The sequence below is a fragment of the Muntiacus reevesi genome, chromosome 10 (assembly GCF_963930625.1).
Source record: "Muntiacus reevesi chromosome 10, mMunRee1.1, whole genome shotgun sequence".
Taxonomy (NCBI): domain Eukaryota; kingdom Metazoa; phylum Chordata; class Mammalia; order Artiodactyla; family Cervidae; genus Muntiacus; species Muntiacus reevesi.
The window spans coordinates 82,355,578-82,376,696 of record NC_089258.1 but is presented as its reverse complement, the minus strand read 5'-3'; the positions used below and the strand labels follow the sequence as shown (position 1 = coordinate 82,376,696).

General features: G+C 46.7%; 1 protein-coding gene across 1 annotated transcript in view; it reads left to right on the top strand.

Moving 5' to 3' along the window:
* The first annotated feature begins 12,625 nt into the window (after positions 1–12,625).
* The window catches only part of NR1D2 (nuclear receptor subfamily 1 group D member 2), a 29,194-nt gene continuing 20,700 nt past the window's right edge, over positions 12,626–21,119 (top strand). The window contains exon 1 of the mRNA XM_065946545.1: positions 12,626–12,921. Within this exon, the coding sequence (XP_065802617.1) occupies positions 12,906–12,921 (16 nt within the window). The 5' untranslated portion in view covers positions 12,626–12,905. The remainder of the gene's footprint in view (positions 12,922–21,119) is intronic.

Sequence of the window (21,119 nt, the reverse complement as noted above, 5' to 3'; positions counted from 1 at the left end):
ATAGCTTTGACTAGACGGACCTTTGTTGGCATTACTATACAGTAATATATAAACAGTGATATATATGATTTCACATAAAGATTTTTCTATTTTTAAAATAATTTCGCTAGGATTGAGTACCAGAAATGGAGTTTAGTGCCACGTCTTCTTTATTCTTTCAATTTGGAAGAAAAAGACTGATTTTCACCAGTGATACCCTGACCATAAATGGAAACAGTGAGAAAGCAACTCAAACATCTAATAATTCAGACGTCTGTATTTAACGATTACCTTGGAAGACTGTGGTGTTGAAGGGGAATTGGACAGTTTTTCGTCAGTTTGTTTTAACTGAAGTGTAGCTGACTCACAGTGTTGTGTTAATTACTGCTGTATAGCAAAGTGACTCAGGCATACACACATATTTACCCTTTTTCATACTCTTCTCCATTATGGTCCATCTTAAGGTACTGGACAGAGTTCCCTGTGCTGTCCAGTGGGACCTGTTGTCCACCCACTCAGGCGTTTACATGTATATAATATACATGTAAATATTATAATAGTGTATAACAGTTTATATCTGCTAAGGAAAGTTCTTGTTTTCAAAGCAACTTTTATTTTCATCAAACTAATGAATTCACCTATTTTAAGAAACCACATGGCCCTACCCGGCTTATGATAAATAACAGGAGTACCCTGCCCTATCCTCCCCATCCTTCAGTCCCCAGCTTTCAGCCTTTCAGTATCTCCTGAGTATTTCTAAATGACAACCTTATAATGCTATTTCTTTTACTCACAAGTTTCAGGCATTATCTATTGACTTTCTATTGAATTGGCCAAAAAGTTTGTACAGGTTTTTTTTTTCTTTTTTCTGTAAAGATGAGAATTAAATAAATAACACTTCTCTATCACACATATTTCTTCCTCCTGTACCTTGACATGTCTGGGTCTACTCCTCCCCTCAACCCAACACACACATAATACACTCCTCTTCCCTCCATCCTCCTAATCTATGTTACATCACCTTAGTAACCTTCTAGAGAAGAAGTCTAGAAAGGGAGTTTGGGGAAAATTTATCTGTCTTAAATTATCTTTATCCTACCCTTGCATGTGACTGATGGTTCAGTTGGGTTTTGTGGTAAAGTATTTTTATTTCAAAAATTGGAAGGCATTCCTCAGGCGTTCAATGCCACTGTTGAGAAGTCTCATGATAGTCTGATTTCTATGTGATCATATTGCATGTGATTTGATCTTTCTGGCTGTTTTTTATTATTCTTTCTTTGTCTCTGATGTTTTGAAATTTCACCATGATGTGCCTTGAAGTTAATTTTTTTTTTCATTACCTGTGCAGCAAATCTGTGAGTATTCTAATCTGGAAACTCATTTAATTCCAGGAAAATTCTCTGGAATTATTTCTTTGCTCATTTTCTTTCCAGAACTCCTACTACATATCCTGGATTAATCTTTTTTTTAAGATTTTTTTAAAATTGCAGGATAATTCCTTTACAGTATTGTGTTGATTTCTGCCAAATGATGTGGACTATTTTTAAACTCTGTATTTAATTTGTTACAATATTGCTCTGTTTCATGTCTTGGTTTTTTGGCTGCGAGGCATGTGGGGTCTTGGCTCCCCAACCAGAGACAAAACTCTTGCACTGGAAAGTGAAGTCTCAATCACTGGACAGCCAGAGAAGGCCCTCCTGGATTAATTTCTAAGTTTTTTTAAAAAACTGCTTGTAATGTCCCTTTTTAAAAAAAATTTCTGTTCTGCGTAACTGGTTCTTTGCTTTCTAATTTTTCCAATAAATTTTTATATATTGTCTTTATTACTCAATAATTCTTGCTTTTTCTGTGTTTCTTTTTTGTAGCATCCTAGTTCATGGGTGCTCTATCTTCTCTTATCTCTCCTATAATAAAGAGTGCTTTTCTTGCTTCTTGTATTGTTCTTAGTTTCTATTTCCTTTCCATATGGTAGTCTCTTCCCTCAAAAGTCTAGTGATCCACTGTTCTCTGTTTATATCTGAGTGAAGCATTAGAAAGCTGATTGGACGGGTGTGTGTGTGTGTGTGTGTGTGTGTGTGTGTGTGTGTGTTGGGAAGCTCTAGGGAGTGGCACTGATTGTTATAAAGCCTCACTGGAGGGTGGGACCCGGGTGGGACCTACTGCCTCACTTATGTAAAGGTTGAACCAATCCCATTGTTTTCAGTTTCGTATTCACCGTGGACTCAAAGATTTCCTTTGGAAATCCCCAGCTGTTGGTTCTACTGCTCCCAGTGTGTGCGTTCAGTCGTGTCTGACTCTGTGCAACCCCATGGACTGCAGCCCGCCAGGATGCTCTGTCCATGGGATTCTCCAGGCAAGAAGACTGGAGTGGGTTGCCATTTCCTTCTCTGGGGGATCTTCTCCACCCACGGATCGGACCACAGTCTCTTACGTCTCCTGGATTGGCAGGCGGGTTCTTTAGCACTAGCGCCACCTGGGAAGCCTGTTGGCTCTACTGGGAGGTATTTATTTATCTACAGGTCTGTTAGGTCCCTGTGACGTTAGGGGAATATGGACATGTACGAATTTTCAGTGTCCTGATCTGCTGATTGCCCCCTTTATTAATCAGTCATCAACTGCTGAGTAGCCAATTACCCTAAGACTTACCAGCTTAAATGACGACATTTATTATCTCACATTCCTGCAAGTCAGACATCTGCATGCAGCTTAGCTGGGTTCTCTGCATCAGGGTCTCCACCGACTGCAATCAAGGTGCTGGGTGTGGCTGAAGTCATCTCCAGGTGCAGCTGGGGGAAGGATCCGATCTGACCTCACGCACTGCTTGTTGGCAGGATCCAGTTCCTTGCTGGTTGTTGTTCGGCCAGCAAGTTCTTGACCACAGGAGCCTCTCCATAGGGCAGCTCCTAACATAGCTAACCACTGATCGGGGTGAGCAGGTAAGAGCTGGAAAGAGAGAGTGTGAGGAAGATTATGTTCAGTCTTGCAAGACAGAATCTCAGCAGCGGCATCCATCACTGTCATATTCTATTCTTTTTATTTTATAGTGAAGTACAGTTGATTTACAATGCTGTGTTAGTTTCAGGTGTACGACAAAGTGAGTCAGTTACACATATACATGTGTCTACTCTTTTTTAAGTTTTTTTTTTCCCATTTTGGTTATTCCAGAATACTGAGCAGAGTTCCCTGTGCTATATATAGTGTGTTGGCTATCTATTTTTTATATAGTAGTGTTTGTATGTTAACCCCAAATTCCCAACTTATCCCTCCTCTGTATTCTATTTTTATTTTTTTTAAGATTCTTTTTTAATGTGGACCATTTTAAAAGGCCTTATTAAATCTGTTACATGATTGTTTCTGTGTCATGTTTCTGTTTTTTGGGGTGTGAGGCATGCAGGATCTTCACTCCCCAACCAAGGATTAAACCCACACCCCCTGCATTGGAAGAAGTCTTAGCCACTGGACCTCCAGGGAATTCCCGCGGCATTCTCTTTTTAGAAGCAAGTCACTCCGTCCAGTTCACAGTACTGGACAGGAAGGTTGGATTACACAAGGGGGTAAATACCAGGAGGCGGGGATCACCGGGGACTGTCTTAGAAGGCTGCCTATCCCATCCCTACGGAGAGCGCTTCTGCTGCAAAGTCTCTGCTTCCTGTAGCGAGTGCCAGCTTCCCCAGCTTCACTGAGCTCGTGAGTCACCGGGAGCCTTGTTAGCACGTGGCCCCTCATCCAGTAACTGGAGAGGGGGTGGGGTGCTGCAGTTCTTCCTGGCGGCCAGGCGGACCCAGTAGTTGTAGTTCTCGGGCTCTAGAGGGCAGGCTCAGCAGTTGAGGCACGTGGGTTTAGTTGCTCTGCAGCATTCGGGATCTTCTCAGATCAGGGATCAAACCTGTGTCTCCTGCCTTAGCAGGTGAATTCTTCACCACCGAACTACTAGGGAAGACCTAGAGCTGTATTTTGTACCTGATGTTTTTGCTTTCTTCACCCCTACCCCAGGAAAAAATATTGTAGGTTATTTTTCTGTTATTTTTAATTTATTTTTTACTGAAGTGTAGTTGATTTACAATGTTGTGCTCCTGTGTACTGCAAAGTGACACAGTTTTATACATATATACTTTTTTATCCTCTGTTCCATGATGATTATCACGGGATATTGAATACAGTTCCCTGTGCTATACAGTAGGACCTTGTTGTTTATCCATTCTGTATGTAAAAGTTCATATCTACTAACCCCGAACTCCCAATGCATCCCTCTCCTGCTCCCTTACTGTAGGTTTTTTTCTTTTCAAACTATGATAGAGAGTATTGAAGATGATTGGGCATTTTTATTTATTGAAAAATCATGCAACCTTTTCTTATTTTTAAAAAATCTGTTTAGTGTGTTATTAAATCAGTGGAGTACTTAACAAAATTCAACTAGGGTATCCAGATGGCATTAGATATTTTCCGACTGTATTCAATGAGTTCTCTTGGCCAGACGACTTCTGTTGAGGATGGTCTTGGATTTTTCTGTAATGTTCTATAGATTACACCCATTATGTGTGGATCACACTCTTCCTATCAGATTCTTCTCTGAGGGAACTCTCCCATTCCAATGCCATCAGACATTATTTTGTTAAATATTTACTTACTTATTTGACTGTGTCGGATCTCAGTTGTGGCATACGGGGTCTTCGTTCTGTTATGTGGGATCTAACCTCAAAAACGGAGCCATTGTTTGGAGTGGGAGTCTTTCTATGCCCACATGTTACCTGATTCATTCCTTTCTCTTTACACTGAGCCTTAGAAAATGCCGCCAGGCAGAGGTTGTGGAAATGTTCATCTTGAGAAGTACAGTGTCTTAAAGATGACACTTGGAACATGGTCCTCAAGTCAAGGTGGACTGTGTGTGTCACTGTTCCCAGTTTGAGTGACGATAGCTGCACAATAGTTTCCATCCCACATGGTACTCACAACAGGACCCTGATGGTCCTCTTATGAAGAGGTGAAGTGTGTATGCTGGTCCTTCAAATCTGGGTGTGCTCCTGACTTCCTTTGTAACTAAAAATGCAGCAAAATTGGCGCTGCGTGACTTCTGAGGCTCAGACAGAACAGGTGATGTACCTTCTGCCCTGTTCTCTGAAGCACTTGTGCTGGAGCCCTGAGCGGCCCGACGGACGGGTGCCCAGTAACCCCCCAAGAGAGAGGCTGGGTTGGGCCTCAGGCCCTGCCTACTGTCTGATCATCATGAATGACAGACCCTGAGCCGGAAATGCCCAGCCAGGAGGCGCTCCCTGCAAGTACTGACCCACAGGAGCCATCCAAGGTCATGAAGTGATTGCTCCGTTTAAAATCACTAAGTTCCGAGGGGCTTTCTTACACTGAGGAAGCAACCAGCATACTCCCTGGAGGAGGAAAGGATGAATTAAAGCATTATCAGTGTGTGTGTGGGGGGTCCTTAGCCACCAGCAGGAAAGACAGGCTCTGGCCAACCAAAGCAAACTTAATAAGATGTATGCCCTGCTCCAGGGGATCTTCCTGACCCAGGAATCAAACCAGCGTCTCCTGAATCTCCTGAATTGCAGGGACATTCTTTACTCATAGAACCATCTGGGATGCCTCTAAACAAGATACAGGTCCAAACTAAGAAGTTAGAAAAAGCAGATGAAAATAGAACAGAAGGAGGGCAACCAAAGCAAAGAGCAGAAATTAGAGTAGAACTGAAGACAAATACTGTATAGTGAATCAATAAAGCCCCAAATCGAGCCTTTGAAAAAACCAGTTAAGTAGATACGCTTCTAGTAGGACTAATTCAGGGGGGCGGGGAAAGCACAAACAAACAAAATTAAGAATGAGAAACTACAAAATTGATGGAGGTTTATAATAAATAATAATGAACAACTTTAAATAATAATAAATAATAAATAATGAACAACTTTAAATTTGAAAACCTAAATAAATCTGAAAGCAAACATCATAGACAAATTCCTAGAATAATAATTCCTCACACTGACTCAAGAAGAATAAGAAAGTCTCTAGAACTGTAATGAGAGATATGGTTACCATGAATTACATGTGGCTTTTGACCCTTGAAACATAGTGACACCGAGGGACTGAATTTTATATTTTATCTTAACTAACTTAAATTTAAAAACTTGAACAACGTAGAGTACTTCTCTATTCAACACAAACTTGACTGTTTTGGTAGACTGTATTTTGCTTTATTGCATCTCATAAGATATTGTTACTGTATTGGAGTGTGTTAGGTATGCACCTCATTTCTAGGATTGTGTGTAAACACTTCACTCATCTTGGTGTCAATGGATTAATTCAGCTTGAGTGATTTTTTTCTATGCACAGATGTAATATTGTAATGTCTTTAACTGAATATTTTATGAAGATATAAAATGAGAAGACATGATTTACATAGTGATGATACCTAGTAATGCTCAAAATTCTCCAAGCCAGGCTTCAACAATACATGAACCGTGAACTTCCAGATGTTCCAGCTGGTTTTAGAAAAGGCTTGAGAAAAGAAAAGCCTTTTAGAAAAGGCTTTTAGAAAAGGAACCAGAGATCAAATTGCCAACATTCGCTGGATCATAGAAAAAGCAAGAGAGTTCCAGAAAAACATCTATTTCTGCTTTATTGACTATGCCAAAACCTTTTTCTATGTGGATCACAATAAACTGGAAAATTCTGAAAGAGATGGGAATACCAGACCACCTGACCTGCCTCTAGAGAAAGCTGTATGCAGGTCAGGAAGCACCAGTTAGAACTGGACATGGAACAGCAGACTGGTTCCAAATAGGAAAAGGAGTACATCAAGGCTATATAATGTCACCCTGCTTATTTAACTTATATGCAGAGTACATCATGAGAAATGCTGGACTGGAAGAAGCACAGGCTGGAATCAAGATTGCCGGGAGAAATATCAATAACCCAGATATGCAGATGACACCACCCTTATGGCAGAAAGTGAAAAAGAGGAGAGTGAAGAAGTTGGCTTAAAGGTCAACATTCAGAAAACAAAGATCATGGCATCTGGTCCCATCACTTCATGGGAAATAGATGGGGAAACAGTGGAAACAGTGGCAGACTTTATTTTTGGGGGCTCCAAAATCACTGCAAATGGTGACTGCAGCCATGAAATAAAAAGACGCTTACTCCTTGGAAGAAAAGTTATGACCAACCCAGACAGCATATTCAAAAGCAGAGACATTACTTTGCCAACAAAGGTCCGTCTAGTCAAGGCTATATTTTTTCCAGTAGTCATGTATGGATGTGAGAGTTGGACTATAAAGAAAGCTGAGCGCCGAAGAATTGATACTTTTGAATTGTGGTGTTGGAGAAGACTCTTGAGTCCCTTGGACTGCAAAGAGATCCAACCAGTCCATCCTAAAGGAAATCAGTCCTGAATATTCATTGGAAGGACTAATGCTGAAGCTGAAATTCTAATACTTTAGCCACCTGATGCGAAGAACTGACTCATTGGAAAAAACCCTGATGCTGGGAAAGATTGAAGGTGGGAGGAGAAGGGGATGACAGAGGATGAGATGGTTGGGTGGCATCACCAACTCAATGGACACGAGTTTGAGTAAACTCCGGGAGTTGGTGATGGACAGGAAAGCCTGGTATGCTGCAGTCCACGGGGTCCGCAAAGACTTGGACACAACCGAGCGATTGAACTGAACTGAACTGAAACCTATGTAAATCATCATTGGTCATTAAGTTGAAATGTTTATTATTTATGTATCATATAATAAAATTATGCTTCTAGTTAAAAAATAAGTATAGAAAAATTTTTGTTTACAAAGAGGCATGATTCGGCGATGACTCTATAAGTCAGTGCTGTGACCAGTGCAGTAAAGAAAAATAAAGGCCTCAAGAAATTACATCACAGCTATCATGAGCTTGAATAGCAATTACAATTTGCTGTGAGCAGAGGAAACCGCCAAAGGTGTCTGTTGATATCTGATGATGTCGCTGTTCTGTGACTTACATGCTGTGTGTGTTTGTGTTTTAAACAGTTCTCTGTTTTCATTTCTAATAGGTGGATAGGACAAATATAGTCCATGAAAAAGTGCTCTGTTGTTTTCAATAATTTAAGAGTGTAGAAGAAATGGCAACCCACTCCAGTGTGCTTGCCTGGAGAATGCCAAGGACAAGGATCCTGGTGGGCCATAGTCCGTGGGTCACAAAGAGTCGGACAGGACTGAGCTAGTAACACACACTACGGGGTTCTGAGATGAAAATGTTTGAGAGCTGCTGACCTAGGGCACAGAGAAGGCAAAGCTAAGGTGGAGAGTTACTGAGGTGTTGGGAGCCAGCAGGGTTCATGAGAACAGTTGAAAATGAGGAAAACACTAGACATCTAACTGGCCTTAACTATTAGCAGACTTCATCTTGTGTCCTTTCGCTGCCTCCTCCTGTCTCTCCTGCACCCAGGGCCTCACAGGAAGGGCCCTGCTTGGCCTGCTGTACTGAGTTTGGGATCAGAGGACTCTAATGTTAGGCTTGTTGTTGCTGTTTAGTCACTAAGTCGCCACTGACTCTGCGACCCCATGGACTGTAGTCTGCCAGACCCCTCTGTCCATGGGATCCTCCAGGCAAGAATACTGGAGAGGGTTGCCATTTCCTTCTCCAGGGGATCTTCCTTACTGAGGGATCGAACCTGCATCTTCAGCTTTGACAGGTGGGTTCTTTACCACGGAGCCTCCAGGGAAGCCCAATTTAGGCTCCCCACTCCTTTATCTGAATCCAGACTGAATGGTCCTCTGTGCAGTTTCCCAGGGCCGCAGTGTGAGTGGAATATAAGGGTTGATGAGGCGATTTTCTCAGGAAATCTGCGTCTTTTAACAGATGATGTTTGAAGACACAGTCACTTTGTTCAAGAAAGTGATTATTTTTATCAGATGAAAGAGAAAGGAGGAGTAGGTAGAAACCCACTCTGAATAGTCTGGGAAATCCTGTGGACTGAGTCACGGACTCCATAGGGTTAAAAACAGAGGCTCCTTAGAAGGACAGCAGCAAAAGGCGGTCTCCGTGGCAGCTCTGGAACTCTGGGGCCCGTCCCCGCTGGCGCCGCTCCGCCCCTCCTCTGGCTCTGAGGAGTCCCACACGACTCCAGGGGCCAGCGATGTGGCCGTGACCGACCAGGGCCACCTATAGCTTTGTAGGCTCTGACAGTTAACCAGCAAGCCGCACAGGATGGAGGCGACCTTTAAGAGATGGAAGGCTTGAAGATAACAGATTTTATTTCATAGGCATTATCGTGGAAGAGAGTCCATTTCCATTCTTCTTTTCCCACTTAACTGGCAGCATCTTCTCTATCATTGTTTTGTTTTAACTGGAGGACAATTGCTTTACAGGGTTATGCTGGTTTCTGCCTGCAACAACCCCCATCAGCCATTCTTCCTGTTGAGCCTCCCTCCCCTCCTGCACCCCGCCCTCTGATCATCACAGAGCACCAGGCGGGCCTCCCTGATGCACAGCGACTTCTCACCAGCTATCTGTCCGACACATGATCGTGTATGGATGTCACCGCTGCTTTCTTCATTCATCCCTCTCTTTCTTCAAAATATACTCTACTTTTTTGAGCAGTTGCAGGTTCACAGCAACGTTGAATGACGAGTACAGAGTTCCCATAGACGTTCTGTCCCCTGACACACATCCTTCCCCACGGCCAACATCCCACAGCAGAGGGGTACATTTGTTATCACTGGTGAACCTCTGCTGACACATCCGGAGTCCACAGCTTATACTGGGGTTCCCACTAGAGGTGAAGAATCCACCTGCCAATGCAGGAGACATAAGAGATACGAGTTCAATCCCTGGGTCAGAAGATCCCCTGGAGGAGGGCATGACAACCTGCTCCAGTATTCTTGCCTGGAGAATCCCATGGACAGAGGAGCCTGGCGGGCTACAGTCCATGGGGTCACAGAGTCAGACGCGACTCAGGGAAACAAAAAAAACAACAGAGGTCCTGGAACTGATGCCTGGAGGACACTGAGGGACCCACACAGTAGGGCCTTTTCAGAGTGGTGTCTTCTCTGTGATTTCTGCCTTCTGCACTGTTTGGGTCAACTTAATTTTACCCATGCAGAAGCAGATGGTGGTTGATACAGAAAATGAAAAAGCAAGCTATAAAATGTAGCCTGGAGAAGTCTTGCTCCAGCATCAGAGGGTGATAAAGCCCTGAGGTAGGGAAAGAAAGAGGACCTCATTGTTTAGTGAGCTGTGTAGAGTGCTGGGGAGGGGGCTCACAGTTTGTGCAGGGCTTGGCAGGGCAGCTTAAGGCACTGGATTTAAAAAAACAAAAAGCAATAGGAAGCTATTGAAGGGTTCTGAACAGAGTACTTAGATCTCATTTACATAAAAAAATAACACTCCAACTGGGGAGAAGTGGTTGTAGGTGGATACAGGAGTCGTTCCTCTGTTAGGGAACTATTACAGTAGCCCAGGCAAGAGATGATGGTGGTTTGATGCAGAGTAATATCCACGCTGATGGTGAGAAGCATTAAAACTGAAGGTAGAATACCAGAGGGCTTTCCAGGTGGTTCACCGGTAATGAATCCGCCTGCCAATGAGGAGACAGGAGTTTGATCCCTGGGTGGGGAAGATCCCCTGGAGGAGGGAATGGCAACCCACTCTGGTATTCTGGCCTGAAGAATCCCATAGACAGAGGAGCCTGGTGGGCTACAGTCCATGGGGATGCAAAGTGTTGGACATGACTTAGCGACATGATTTATCCACTAAACAGCAATGGGCAAGAGAATAGCTCAGATTTCTTAATGGCTTGAATAGAGGTATAAAAGGTGGTAAAAGAGACAGAGGGACAAGGAGAGAGAAGAGAAACTTGACTTGTTGGCTTCGGGAAGTGGCAAATTTACCAAAATGTGAAGACTAAAATGGGGGTGGTGTGTGTGTGCTCATGGGGTGGTGGAGGGAGAAGCGATGTCTCACACATTACATTTCCCTCAACAGTGTACACTGAAAATTTTCAAAGAGCAACTGCGGAAGACTTTTACCAGTTGTGAATACCCACATATATGACATCTACAGGGCCATCTTACTGTATTTCTATCCATGTTCTTCAGCCCACCTTAACTTTAAAAACATCTTATTTTTTATTAAAAATATTTAGTTAGGCTGTCCTTGGGTCTTAGTTGCAGCACATGGGATCTTTAGCTGCGCCATGCGGGATTTATTTCCCCGACCAGGGATCGAACCTGGGCCTCCTACATTGGGAGCCCAGTGTCTCAGCCACTGGGCCACCAGGGAGTTCCCTTACTTTCGCAATTCATTTCAATTGCGGAGATCAACACACTTCCCTCCTCATACCTCAGCACATAGGTCATGTATTTCCAGTTTCTTCCTTTTGAGCGGCGCCTGTTTACACCTGAAACTTGAGCCGCCAAAAGGACATCAAGGTGGCATAATCACCAGGCTACTGGGTGCAAGCGCCTGAAGCTCAGATTCGGAACACAGATGTGTCTGAGCTCTTGGACTGGATGAAGTCACCGAGCGGTGCAGAGGAAAGAGATTCCGGCAGAGCTGTCTGTGGGAGCGCCGACCCCTCAGGCGGTCAGCAGTCAGCCCAGCCCTGATCCTGAAGAGCGGGTCTGCTCCGCGCCACCCCGCGGCCCTAGGTGACCATGGGAGGTGACCCGCGCAGTCACCGGGTGGCGGAAGCGGGGGGAGGAGGATGCCACCATGGGAGGTGATCCGCGGAGTCACTGGGTGCGGGGGGGAGGGCGTCCTAGGTCACCATCGGGGGTGACCCAGGGTGTCACTAGGTGGGGGGGTGTCCTAGGTCACCGTCTGATGTGACCCAGGGTGTCACTATGTGGGGGTGTCCTAGGTCACCATGGGAGGTGACCCAGGGTGTCACTATGTGGGGGTGTCCTAGGCCACCATCTGAGGTGACCCAGGGTGTCACTAGGTGGGGGGGGGGTCCTAGGTCACCATGGGAGGTGACCCAGGGGGTCACTATGTGGGGGTGTCCTAGGCCACCATCTGAGGTGAGCCAGGGGGTCGCTATGTGGGGGTGTCCTAGGTCACCATGGGAGGTGACCCAGGGGGTCACTAGGTGGGGGTGTCCTAGGTCACCATCTGAGGTGACCCAGGGGGTCACTATGTGGGGGTGTCCTAGGTCACCATGGGAGGTGACCCAGGGATTCACTATGTGGGGTGTCCTACGTCACCATCTGAGGTGACCCAGGGGGTCACTAGGTGGGGGGGGGGGTTCTAGGTCACCATGGGAGGTGACCCGCGGAGTCACTGGGTGCGGGGGGGGAGGGGGTCTTACGTCACCATCGGGGGTGACCCGAGGACTCACTAGGTGGGGGAGGTGCTAAGTCGCCATGGGAGGTGATCTGAGGTGTCACTAGGTGGGAGGGAGGGCGGTCCTAGGTCACCATCGGGGGTGACCCGAAGAGTCACCAGGTGGAGTGGGGGGTGCTAGGTAACCATCGCAGGTGACCCGCGGACTCACCCGGGGCGAGGGGCGGGTTGCAGGGTTGGGCACCCCCGGCCGGGCGGGAAACCCGGAGGCGCGGTGGCCGCGGGCGCCGGCGGCGGGCGGGGCGGGCGGGAGGGCGGAGTCGCCGCAGCGGCCGGCCGCGGGCGGGGGAGGGTGTGTGCGCGGGTCACATGGTCGCTGCTGCCCTCCCGTCAGCCGCCCTCGCCGCCGCGGTGCGCTGGCTGCAGGAAGCCGCCGCGCCGCCGCTTTGTTGTCGGGGCCCGCGAGGAGCGCCGCCCGCTGCCGCGCGCTCTCCCCGAGCCCGCTTTCCGGCCCCGGGGCCCGGCTGCGGGCCCCCGCGCGCCCCGCCCATGAGGGCGCCCCGCGACCACCGCCGGCGGCGGCCCGGGGCGGCGCGGCGCTGAGGTAGCGGCGGGGGCGCTGCACGCTCTGCGGACGGGCGGCCTCGGGCCTCCCCGAGGGCACCATGGAGGTGAATGCGGGTAAGAGCCGACAGGGCGGGGGGCGCGGCGGCGGGCGCACGGGGCCGGCGGGCGGGCGGGCGCGGTGGCGGGGCCCCCTCACGGGCGGCTGCGCGGGGGAGCCCCCCCGGAGCCCGGCGCTCAGCGCCCCCCAGGCCGCCCTCCGGCCGCCCGCAGCGCCGCAGCGCGGCGGCCCGGCCCCCCCTCACATGGCCCGGCCGCGCGAGCCACGTGCGCGCTGTGTTTACGTTCGGCGGCGCGCGGCCGCCGGTTGGCTGAGCGGGCGCGTGACGCGGCATTACATAATGGGCGCCGGGGCGGCGGCGGCGGGCGGGGACACGTGAGGCCGCGCGGCTCCGTGACCCACATTCGCGGGCCGCGGGGGCCCCTGGGGGCGGGCGCGCGCCGGCGGGAGGCCCCGCCCCGCGGGAGGCCCCGCCCCCGCGCCCTCGGGCTCTGACGTGGCCGCCCCTCGCCCGCGGGGTCGCTAGCTGAGGGGAGGCGGCGCGTGCGCGCCCCGGGAACCCGCGGGGCCGCAGGCCCGGAGGGCGCGGACGCCGCAGTGCCCTCGGCCGGGGCGGAACGGAGAAGGCGGGCACCGAGGGGGCCCCGGGGGCTGGCGCGGGGCTTCCCCGACGCGGGACCCTCCGGCATCGCCTGGGGACGGCTTGCCGGGGTGCCACTGTTTCGTCTCCACAACAAAGAAGAACCCTCACCGTTTCGACGACCTCCTGGGGTCGCGGTCGACCTTGTGAAACACCTCCAGTGACGAATATGCCCGCGGCGCCTGCGAGCCGGGAGCCTCACCCTGGCCGTTCCCGCCCGGTGACCCCCAGTGACCCCCAGGTTGCTGATCTTTCCTGAATCCGATAACAGATTTCTTCCCCCACCCTGAGGGCTGGGAATCTTAGTTTCTTAACCAGGGTTGGAACCCGGTCAGTGAGAGCCCTAACCGCTGGACAGCCTGGGAATTCCCATGATAACAGATATGAACTTATTAATCCTTTTCTTGTCCCGTTTCCCGTTGCTTCCCCACTAGGGAGCAATATTAGGGTCCCTTCTGCCCTTTTTTCTGCCCCCGGCCCCCAAAGGGAGAGCCCTTTGCTTGAATCCAGTGAGGCTGCAGAAGCAGCCAGTGATTATGTTCGAAAAGCCGTGCCCCTGGTAACAAATTGTGAACTTTCCACCAACAGTAAATAATAATGTCTTTTAATTACCTGTGGGCCTACATAACCTTGAGGATAGTTTAAGAATTTGAGCAACTCTATTATGGAAAAAAAGTAAAACTTTTACTTGCTGGGGATTTGGGGATTTTACTTGCTGGGGATTCATCCTCCTCTACCTCAGCATGAATGAATTCTTCTAGTTTTGAGATCTGATAAGGTTAGAAAGTTTTTCTCAGATTTGAACCTTCCTGGAACGTTATCACTGATCTTAATTTTGATTTTACGATGTGATTACAAACTGTAACGTTTTCTTGGGAGGATTGCTGACTCCCCCAACCCCCTTCCATTTCCAGTTCACGTCCCTTGGTCCTTGCTCCGTGGTTTTTTGTTTTTTTTTTGCCCCCTGATCATCATCCTTGTTGCCCTTTGGCATGTAGCATCCAGAGGTGGAAGTTGTTGAACGGTTAATGACTGCTGTAAATGAGCTGTCTGGCAGGTTGGGCTTTTGTGGCATACTGCTTTGCTGACTCACAGTAACCTTGCAGTCAACTAGACCCTTTTCATGTGAACTGTTTTGAAGTTAAGTTTCATCCCTTGTGAATAATTGTTCATCCCTTGCAGATAATTGACCTGAACTGTAGGAACTTGCAATTATCTTTCTTAAATTTTCTCTTTTTCCATTTGGCTACAAGTTCAAGCTGTTATCCGGTATAGTGTTTCTGCCATCCCTCTGTCTGAGGGAACTTAAATAAGCATTCCCTTTCGTTTCCTTCACATTTAACTTGCCCAGGGTGAGGCCAAATTCAGTGCTGGTGGCAGGCCTCCGGCCCCTCCCTTTTGGTTGATACCATTTTATTAGTCAATACATATTCACCCAGTGACCTTTTGGTGTAACTGCCCTATATATCATGACTCATTGTGTGACCCTTTCTGTGACAAATACAGAGGAGAAATAGTGAAGCTGTGGAAATTGACTCGATTCATTTTTGTCAGAGATTTTGATTGAAGTTCTTTAAATATCATTCTACTTGATGTTTTTACTGTAAAGGTAACTGCATACTCACTTGGAGAGAGAAACAGAAAGATAATGGGAAGAATTCGAAGTGAAGAAGGAAGGTGCCTGACTAGACAATGGAGTTGAGGAATTCAGAAGGTGGCCTGGAAATAAGAACCTGCAGAGAAATCTGGGTCCACAAGACAGATTCAGAATTGAAGGACAAAGAATGGATAGGGAGGGTTAGATTTGTTTGAATTATTGGGATCCAACTCTCCCAGGATAATGATGGTAAAATAATAATCACCAGTATCTGTGGAGCATTTGTGTGTTATATATGGGCCCTGTACACGTGTTACTATTTTGTCCCTCCCCTTAACGCTAGCAAGGAAGGTGCTGTTGTCACTGTTGAAGGGGAGGGTCTTAAGTTCCATAACTTACCCTTAGGGGCAAGTCCGAGAAATCCCCTTGGGGAGCACAAACTAATGACTCTGCTGTAGTCACAGCTGGGGTTGAAGCCCACGTCACTCCTAAAGGTGCCCGCGAGGCTTGGGGGTCCTGCCTCTTTGGGGGTGAGGGGACACTGAGTAGGTGCCCGCAGTTTGCATGGTATAGGGGTCAGCAGAGCCTCCCACTTTCATCATTCCTCTTTTTTAATCTTGTTGCTGCTCCATAGGGTTTTTCCCTCCAGGGTCTAGATTACTCTTGTCCCCTCCCCACCTTTGCAGCAATTTACTTGGAGACAAGAACTCTGTTTTTCAAAATAAGACCTATTTGTTTTTGTTTTCCTAAATAGTCTCTTATGTGGTATATCACTTAATCACTTTCACATTCTTTAAAACCCCGCATGTTGTCTGTTACCTTAGCTCTTGATCCGTGGCTTCTGTGGTGCCCTGTGCTCTCAGTGTTCTGTGTGAAGTGTGGCTCACGTTGTGTTGGAATGAAAGGCTGACAGAGCTGTCGCCCCAGTGGTCTGTGAAGCGCTCTAGGGAGGCACATCTTGCTCTCCAGAGCCCTGACAGTGGGACCCAACCGGAAGTTTAGGGCTTCGTTAGGTCCACTCGGTCATACCGTGAGTAGAAGTTATTGAAAACCTGCTTTTAAGATGAGAAAACTCAGAAAGCTTCTTGAGTAAACGTGTTTTGTTCTAAGTCACAAGGCAAAAAAAAGTCCAGTCAAGACTTGATCTCAAGTATGTATTTTCCAGGGTGGTGGGGAGTGGGGTGGCGGTGATGATGGGCCAGCCTGGAATCTGGGTGAGAAAAGCCCAGGCTGTGTGAGGACAGCGAGTGCTTCCCAGCAGTACAGAGTTGGATGTTGACTTCTGGATTGTCTGAAACTGACCACTGGGTAAGCCCGAGCCTGGGAACCTGGCCCAACTCCAGGATCCTTTTCAACTAAAAATAGAGACAACTCAGCCTCAGCTAATTTTAGCTTGAGGCATCTGAGAAGTATATTCTGCCTGTTTTTGACGGTGTTGGGACTTGCTGGTTCAGGGATTTTACCTTTCTTGCATTTTCGTTAAAAACTCTCTCTGTAAAAAGGCACTTATTTTAATAGTTCCCTTTTATGAACATCATTTCATTTCAATCTTATACTAACTCTGGCAGATATCCCCATTTTCTATTAATAGAAGATGACTCAGGTTTAGAGAAATTGAAAGTGACTTGCATGCGGAGGACTTCTCAGCAGGAGATAATAGTCTGCTCTGGAATTGATATTCAACCCTGGCCCTGCCACTTGGTAGCTGTATTAACCTCTCTGAGCTCCTCTTCTGTAGACTGGAATAATGGAAGTTAATTGTGTAGGATTCTTATGAGGATTAAACGTGGTGTGAAATTGTGTCATTTTATTCTCGACATTTTATTTATTTTTGGCCAGGCTATGTTTTTCTTGCTTCTGCACGGACTTTTTCCAGTTGTGGCGAGTGGGAGTTACTGTTGAGTGCGGTGCATGGGCTTAGCAGTTATGGAACACAGGCTTCATTACTCTGTGACAAGTAGATTCTTCCCGGACCGGGGATAGAACCCGTATCCCCTGAATTGGCAGGTGAGTTCTCGACTACTGGACTTCCAGGGAAGTCCTTATTTTCAGCATTCTTGCTGACTTGTAGTCTTCACTTCCCTTCTTCATCGGGTTGAGGAACTGCTAGATGTACATCTTACCTTCTAGGAAATTAAATTTTAACTTTCTTGGGTCACTAATCATCAGGTTGGTAGCATGATGTCTGGTTGATGCTAAGACAACTACATCAGTGTTGAAGGTCTTGCTTAGAGAATGTAGCTGCTCCTTGATGGGTCATCTTTGGTTTCATGGTTCCTGGCACAATTGCTGGTTGCAAATGATTATTAATTCCCTAAAGACAGGAGTTGGATCTTAAGTGCACTGATTAAGTAATAATTTTTTTATTATTTTCAGTAATTTTTCTTGGGTTTGATTTTGGAACTTTTGTAAAGGAAGGTATGTTTTGAGTAATTAATACTTTTCATTGCCCAGTCAACTTTGAAACACTTCTCAAGCCATCAGAATAGCTCGGATCTCCACTCAGAAGAACTTGCGGATGTAAATAGCTGACTGAAATCCTGGCACTGGAAAGGTCTAACTTCCTGACCTTATCCTCTTGAGATGTTAGTGAATTTGCTACCTAAAGTAGTAGTTTAGCCTCTAAGTTATGACTGACCTTTTTGCGACCCCAGGGACTGTGACTCACCAGGCTCCCCTGTCCATGGGATTTCCGAGGCAGGAACACTGGAGTGGTTGCCAGTTCCTTCTCCGGGGGATCTTCCCGACCCAGGGACCGAACCCATGTCTCCTGCATTGGCAGGCAGATTCTTTACCCCTGAGCCACTAGGGAAGTCTCCCACTACCTAAAGTAGTCCTTTAGAAAAGATAAATGGCTGTGAGAGCTTCTTTAGGGGATTTAATTGAGGACTAAGGATAATCTTTTTCTTTGTATCCTATTCTCAGTGGAGATAAATACGAAAAAAATATCAGTTGCTACCACCTGGGATTTCTAATGTGACCTTCAAATCTCTGAAATTTTATGAAAACAGTGGTGATTTTACCTAGCACCATGACATTTGAGAGACTTCAAGGTTGAAATCATTTTTCTTTGCATTCACAGTATGTTAGGGATAGTCAAGCAGTTAGTGACAAGATCGGCTTTGAAAATTATGGGCTAATTTGTGTTTGAATTTACTAATTGTAGCCATTCTAAAAGGCGAAAGATTTATACCTTTTGAAGAGAAACCAGAGTATATTAATTGTAGCCATTCTTAAACTTCTGCCTGCAAAGACTTGCCTTGAGAACTTGTTCGAAATGCTCATTCCTGGACTTCCTGGGTGGTCCAGTGGTTAAGAATTTGCCTTGCCACAGAGCAGCTGATCCCATGAGCTACGACTGCTGAGCCTGTGTTCTGGGCCTGTGCTTCGCAGCAAGAAAAGCCACCAAAATGAGAAACCCACACGCTGCAACCAAGAGTAGACCCTGCTCGCCGCAACTAGAGAAAGCTCGGGTGCAGCACAGAAGACCCAGCACAGCCAAAAAAAAAAGTTCATTCCTGAGGGTGCCTTCTCCAGCTCGAGCAGGGTCTTGGAAATGTGTATTTTGAGAAAAACACTAGGGGCAGTTTTGATGCGTATTTCGCATAATCTCTTTGGATAGTGAGAGTAAACTCAAAGTTAGGACTCTTTGTTGTGTTTGGAGTATTGAAGAGTCTTCAGATTTTAAAATCAGTGTTAGATAAAATTCTTGTTAGTAAGATTACCCTCGGTTGCTTTTTCTCCCATTGAGCACAGATGAAGTCATTGACTTGTAGCAGTGACTCTCAGACTTCACTGTGCACCGGAAGAGTGAGACCTGAGAGCTTGAGTTTCTAACCGAGTTCCAGGTGATGCTGAAGCCACTGGTGCAGGACCAAGCCTTGAGAGTGACCGGTGTGTGTGGGTAGGGACCAGGTTGCAGGACAGGTGTTAATCCTAAAGCTCGGCTTCACTCTGGGCAGGTGGGAAGTGCAGGTTACCGGCATCTGGAAGTGGGTCAGACTTTAGGAAAAGCGGATTCATACTTCCAGCTTCAGTGCCGATGTCAGGTGTATACTTCCGGAATGGAAAAGTGGATGGAGTTGTCCACGTTGTATTTTTTGTCTTCTTAAGACTCAAGTGCAGATAAACAAGGTTCTCCTGTATAGCGCAGAGAACTATATTCAATATCCTGGGGTAAACCATAATGGAAAAGAATTTGAAAAAGGATGTGTGTGTGTGTATATATATGTAACTGAGTCACCTTGCTGTATAGGAGAAGTTAACACAACATTCAACTATATTCAATAAAAATTAATTTCAAAGATGTATGAGCAAGGTGATTAAAAAGACTCAAGTGCATTTAGCTGCACTGTGCACTTTAAGTTTGTGTATGATGAACACCGTTGTGTTTCTCTTGGCACAGTTGGCACCTGTTCTCACTTCTTCTCTGGGTTATAACCAGAGCACTGTGGTTGTGGCTGTACTTCCTAGGGGCTTCCGAGTCTGGATTTGTGTAATTGGTACTTAAATACATGTCTGGTTCCTAACGTCATCATGACAGACTAAAAGTGACTTATCCCTCTGCCTTTTTTTCCCTTCTCTCTAAATGGAAATGACTTTCTGTTCTTTGGAATTGATTTGGCCTTAGCATTTTGCTGTGTGTGTGTGTGTGTGTGCGCGCGCGCATGTATACACTTGAATATCTTATAAAGTCTGGCTGTTATTTAAAAACAGACTGGGGTGTCTTTTCCCTTTAGCAGACAAAGCATTCGTTTCAGAGTGAATGCTTACATTGCAGTTGCTACTTTGGGAAAAATCCTCCACTTCAGAATAGTCATCTCAGGTTGTTCTCAGAAATGTCTTTTACTTGTTACTGCCATGGGGTCTCAAAAGAATCAAATGCGACTTAGCAACTCAACAACAGCAGCTGCAGTAATATTTTATACTGTTTCGATCTGCCCCTGATATTAGATGTGGGCTTTACAAAGGCAGAAAAATGGGTATTAGAAATAATTTATGTCTTGGAACTTCCCTGGTGGTCCAGTGGTTAGGATTCCGTGCTTCCACTGCAGGGGGCACCAGTTTGGTCCCTGGTCGGGGAAGTAGTATCCCACATGCCACAGCCAAAAAAATAAAGAAAAAATTTATGTCAGACTTGTATCTGTAAAGTGTGTATAGACACTCTGCACCTAGGTACTTGTAATTTCTCTTGTTGAGAAGTAGATGGAAACAGGTAAACACTAGGTTTAAATAAGAGTTCAAGACAGTGATGGAAGAGAGATAATTAACGTTTGTATGTGGTACACATTGAAAAAGCCAGTAAATGTTGGCTGATGATGGAGGAGAGAAGAAAAGAAACCACAGGAGGCCTTGGCGGAGAAGATGAAAATTACTTGTTTGGCCTGGGATTTGGAAAAATAATACTTTTGGTCATGAGGTTACTCTTGAAGCATTTTATCACTTTCAGGGAAGAAGTTTGAAATTATACCCTAAGAGTCATTTTAAGTGCTATTTCTTAAGCTGGAAGGTTTGCAGTCTCTTAAGAGGTCAGGGCCAGTTTCCGGGGGAGTTGGGGAGTTTATCCTAAAGAAGTGGTGAAGAGTGTCCTAAAGGTAGCTCTGTGAAGGGGGAGTTGGCTTAGAGCATGCCTTCCACCTTCCAGCCTCTTTGACACTCACTGTAAACAGTGAGTCAGAAGAACAAGCGGTGCGTCTGGGTTTCTTAAGAGCTGCATGGAGAGGAGTGTGTCTGCAAGTCCAGGGGCAGGAGTCGGTGGAGAAGGCAGGTGCGGAAGTGGGGTTCAGTGGGTCGTCGTGGGGTCTTTGGGGAGCGTCGGAACACAGACTGGGAGAGCAACAGCTGTGAAAGGCGTTGTGTTTCCAGAGAGATTCCTTTATCCGGAGTTCTACATGTTACATCTGTGCTTCACTGACCTGTGCTTTAGCCAGATGCTGGAGGGTGGGGTGGGTAAGGGATGGGCCCGCTGTTCTGGGATGTAAGGGGATAAGAAAGGAGGCAAAGAGGGGACCAGAACC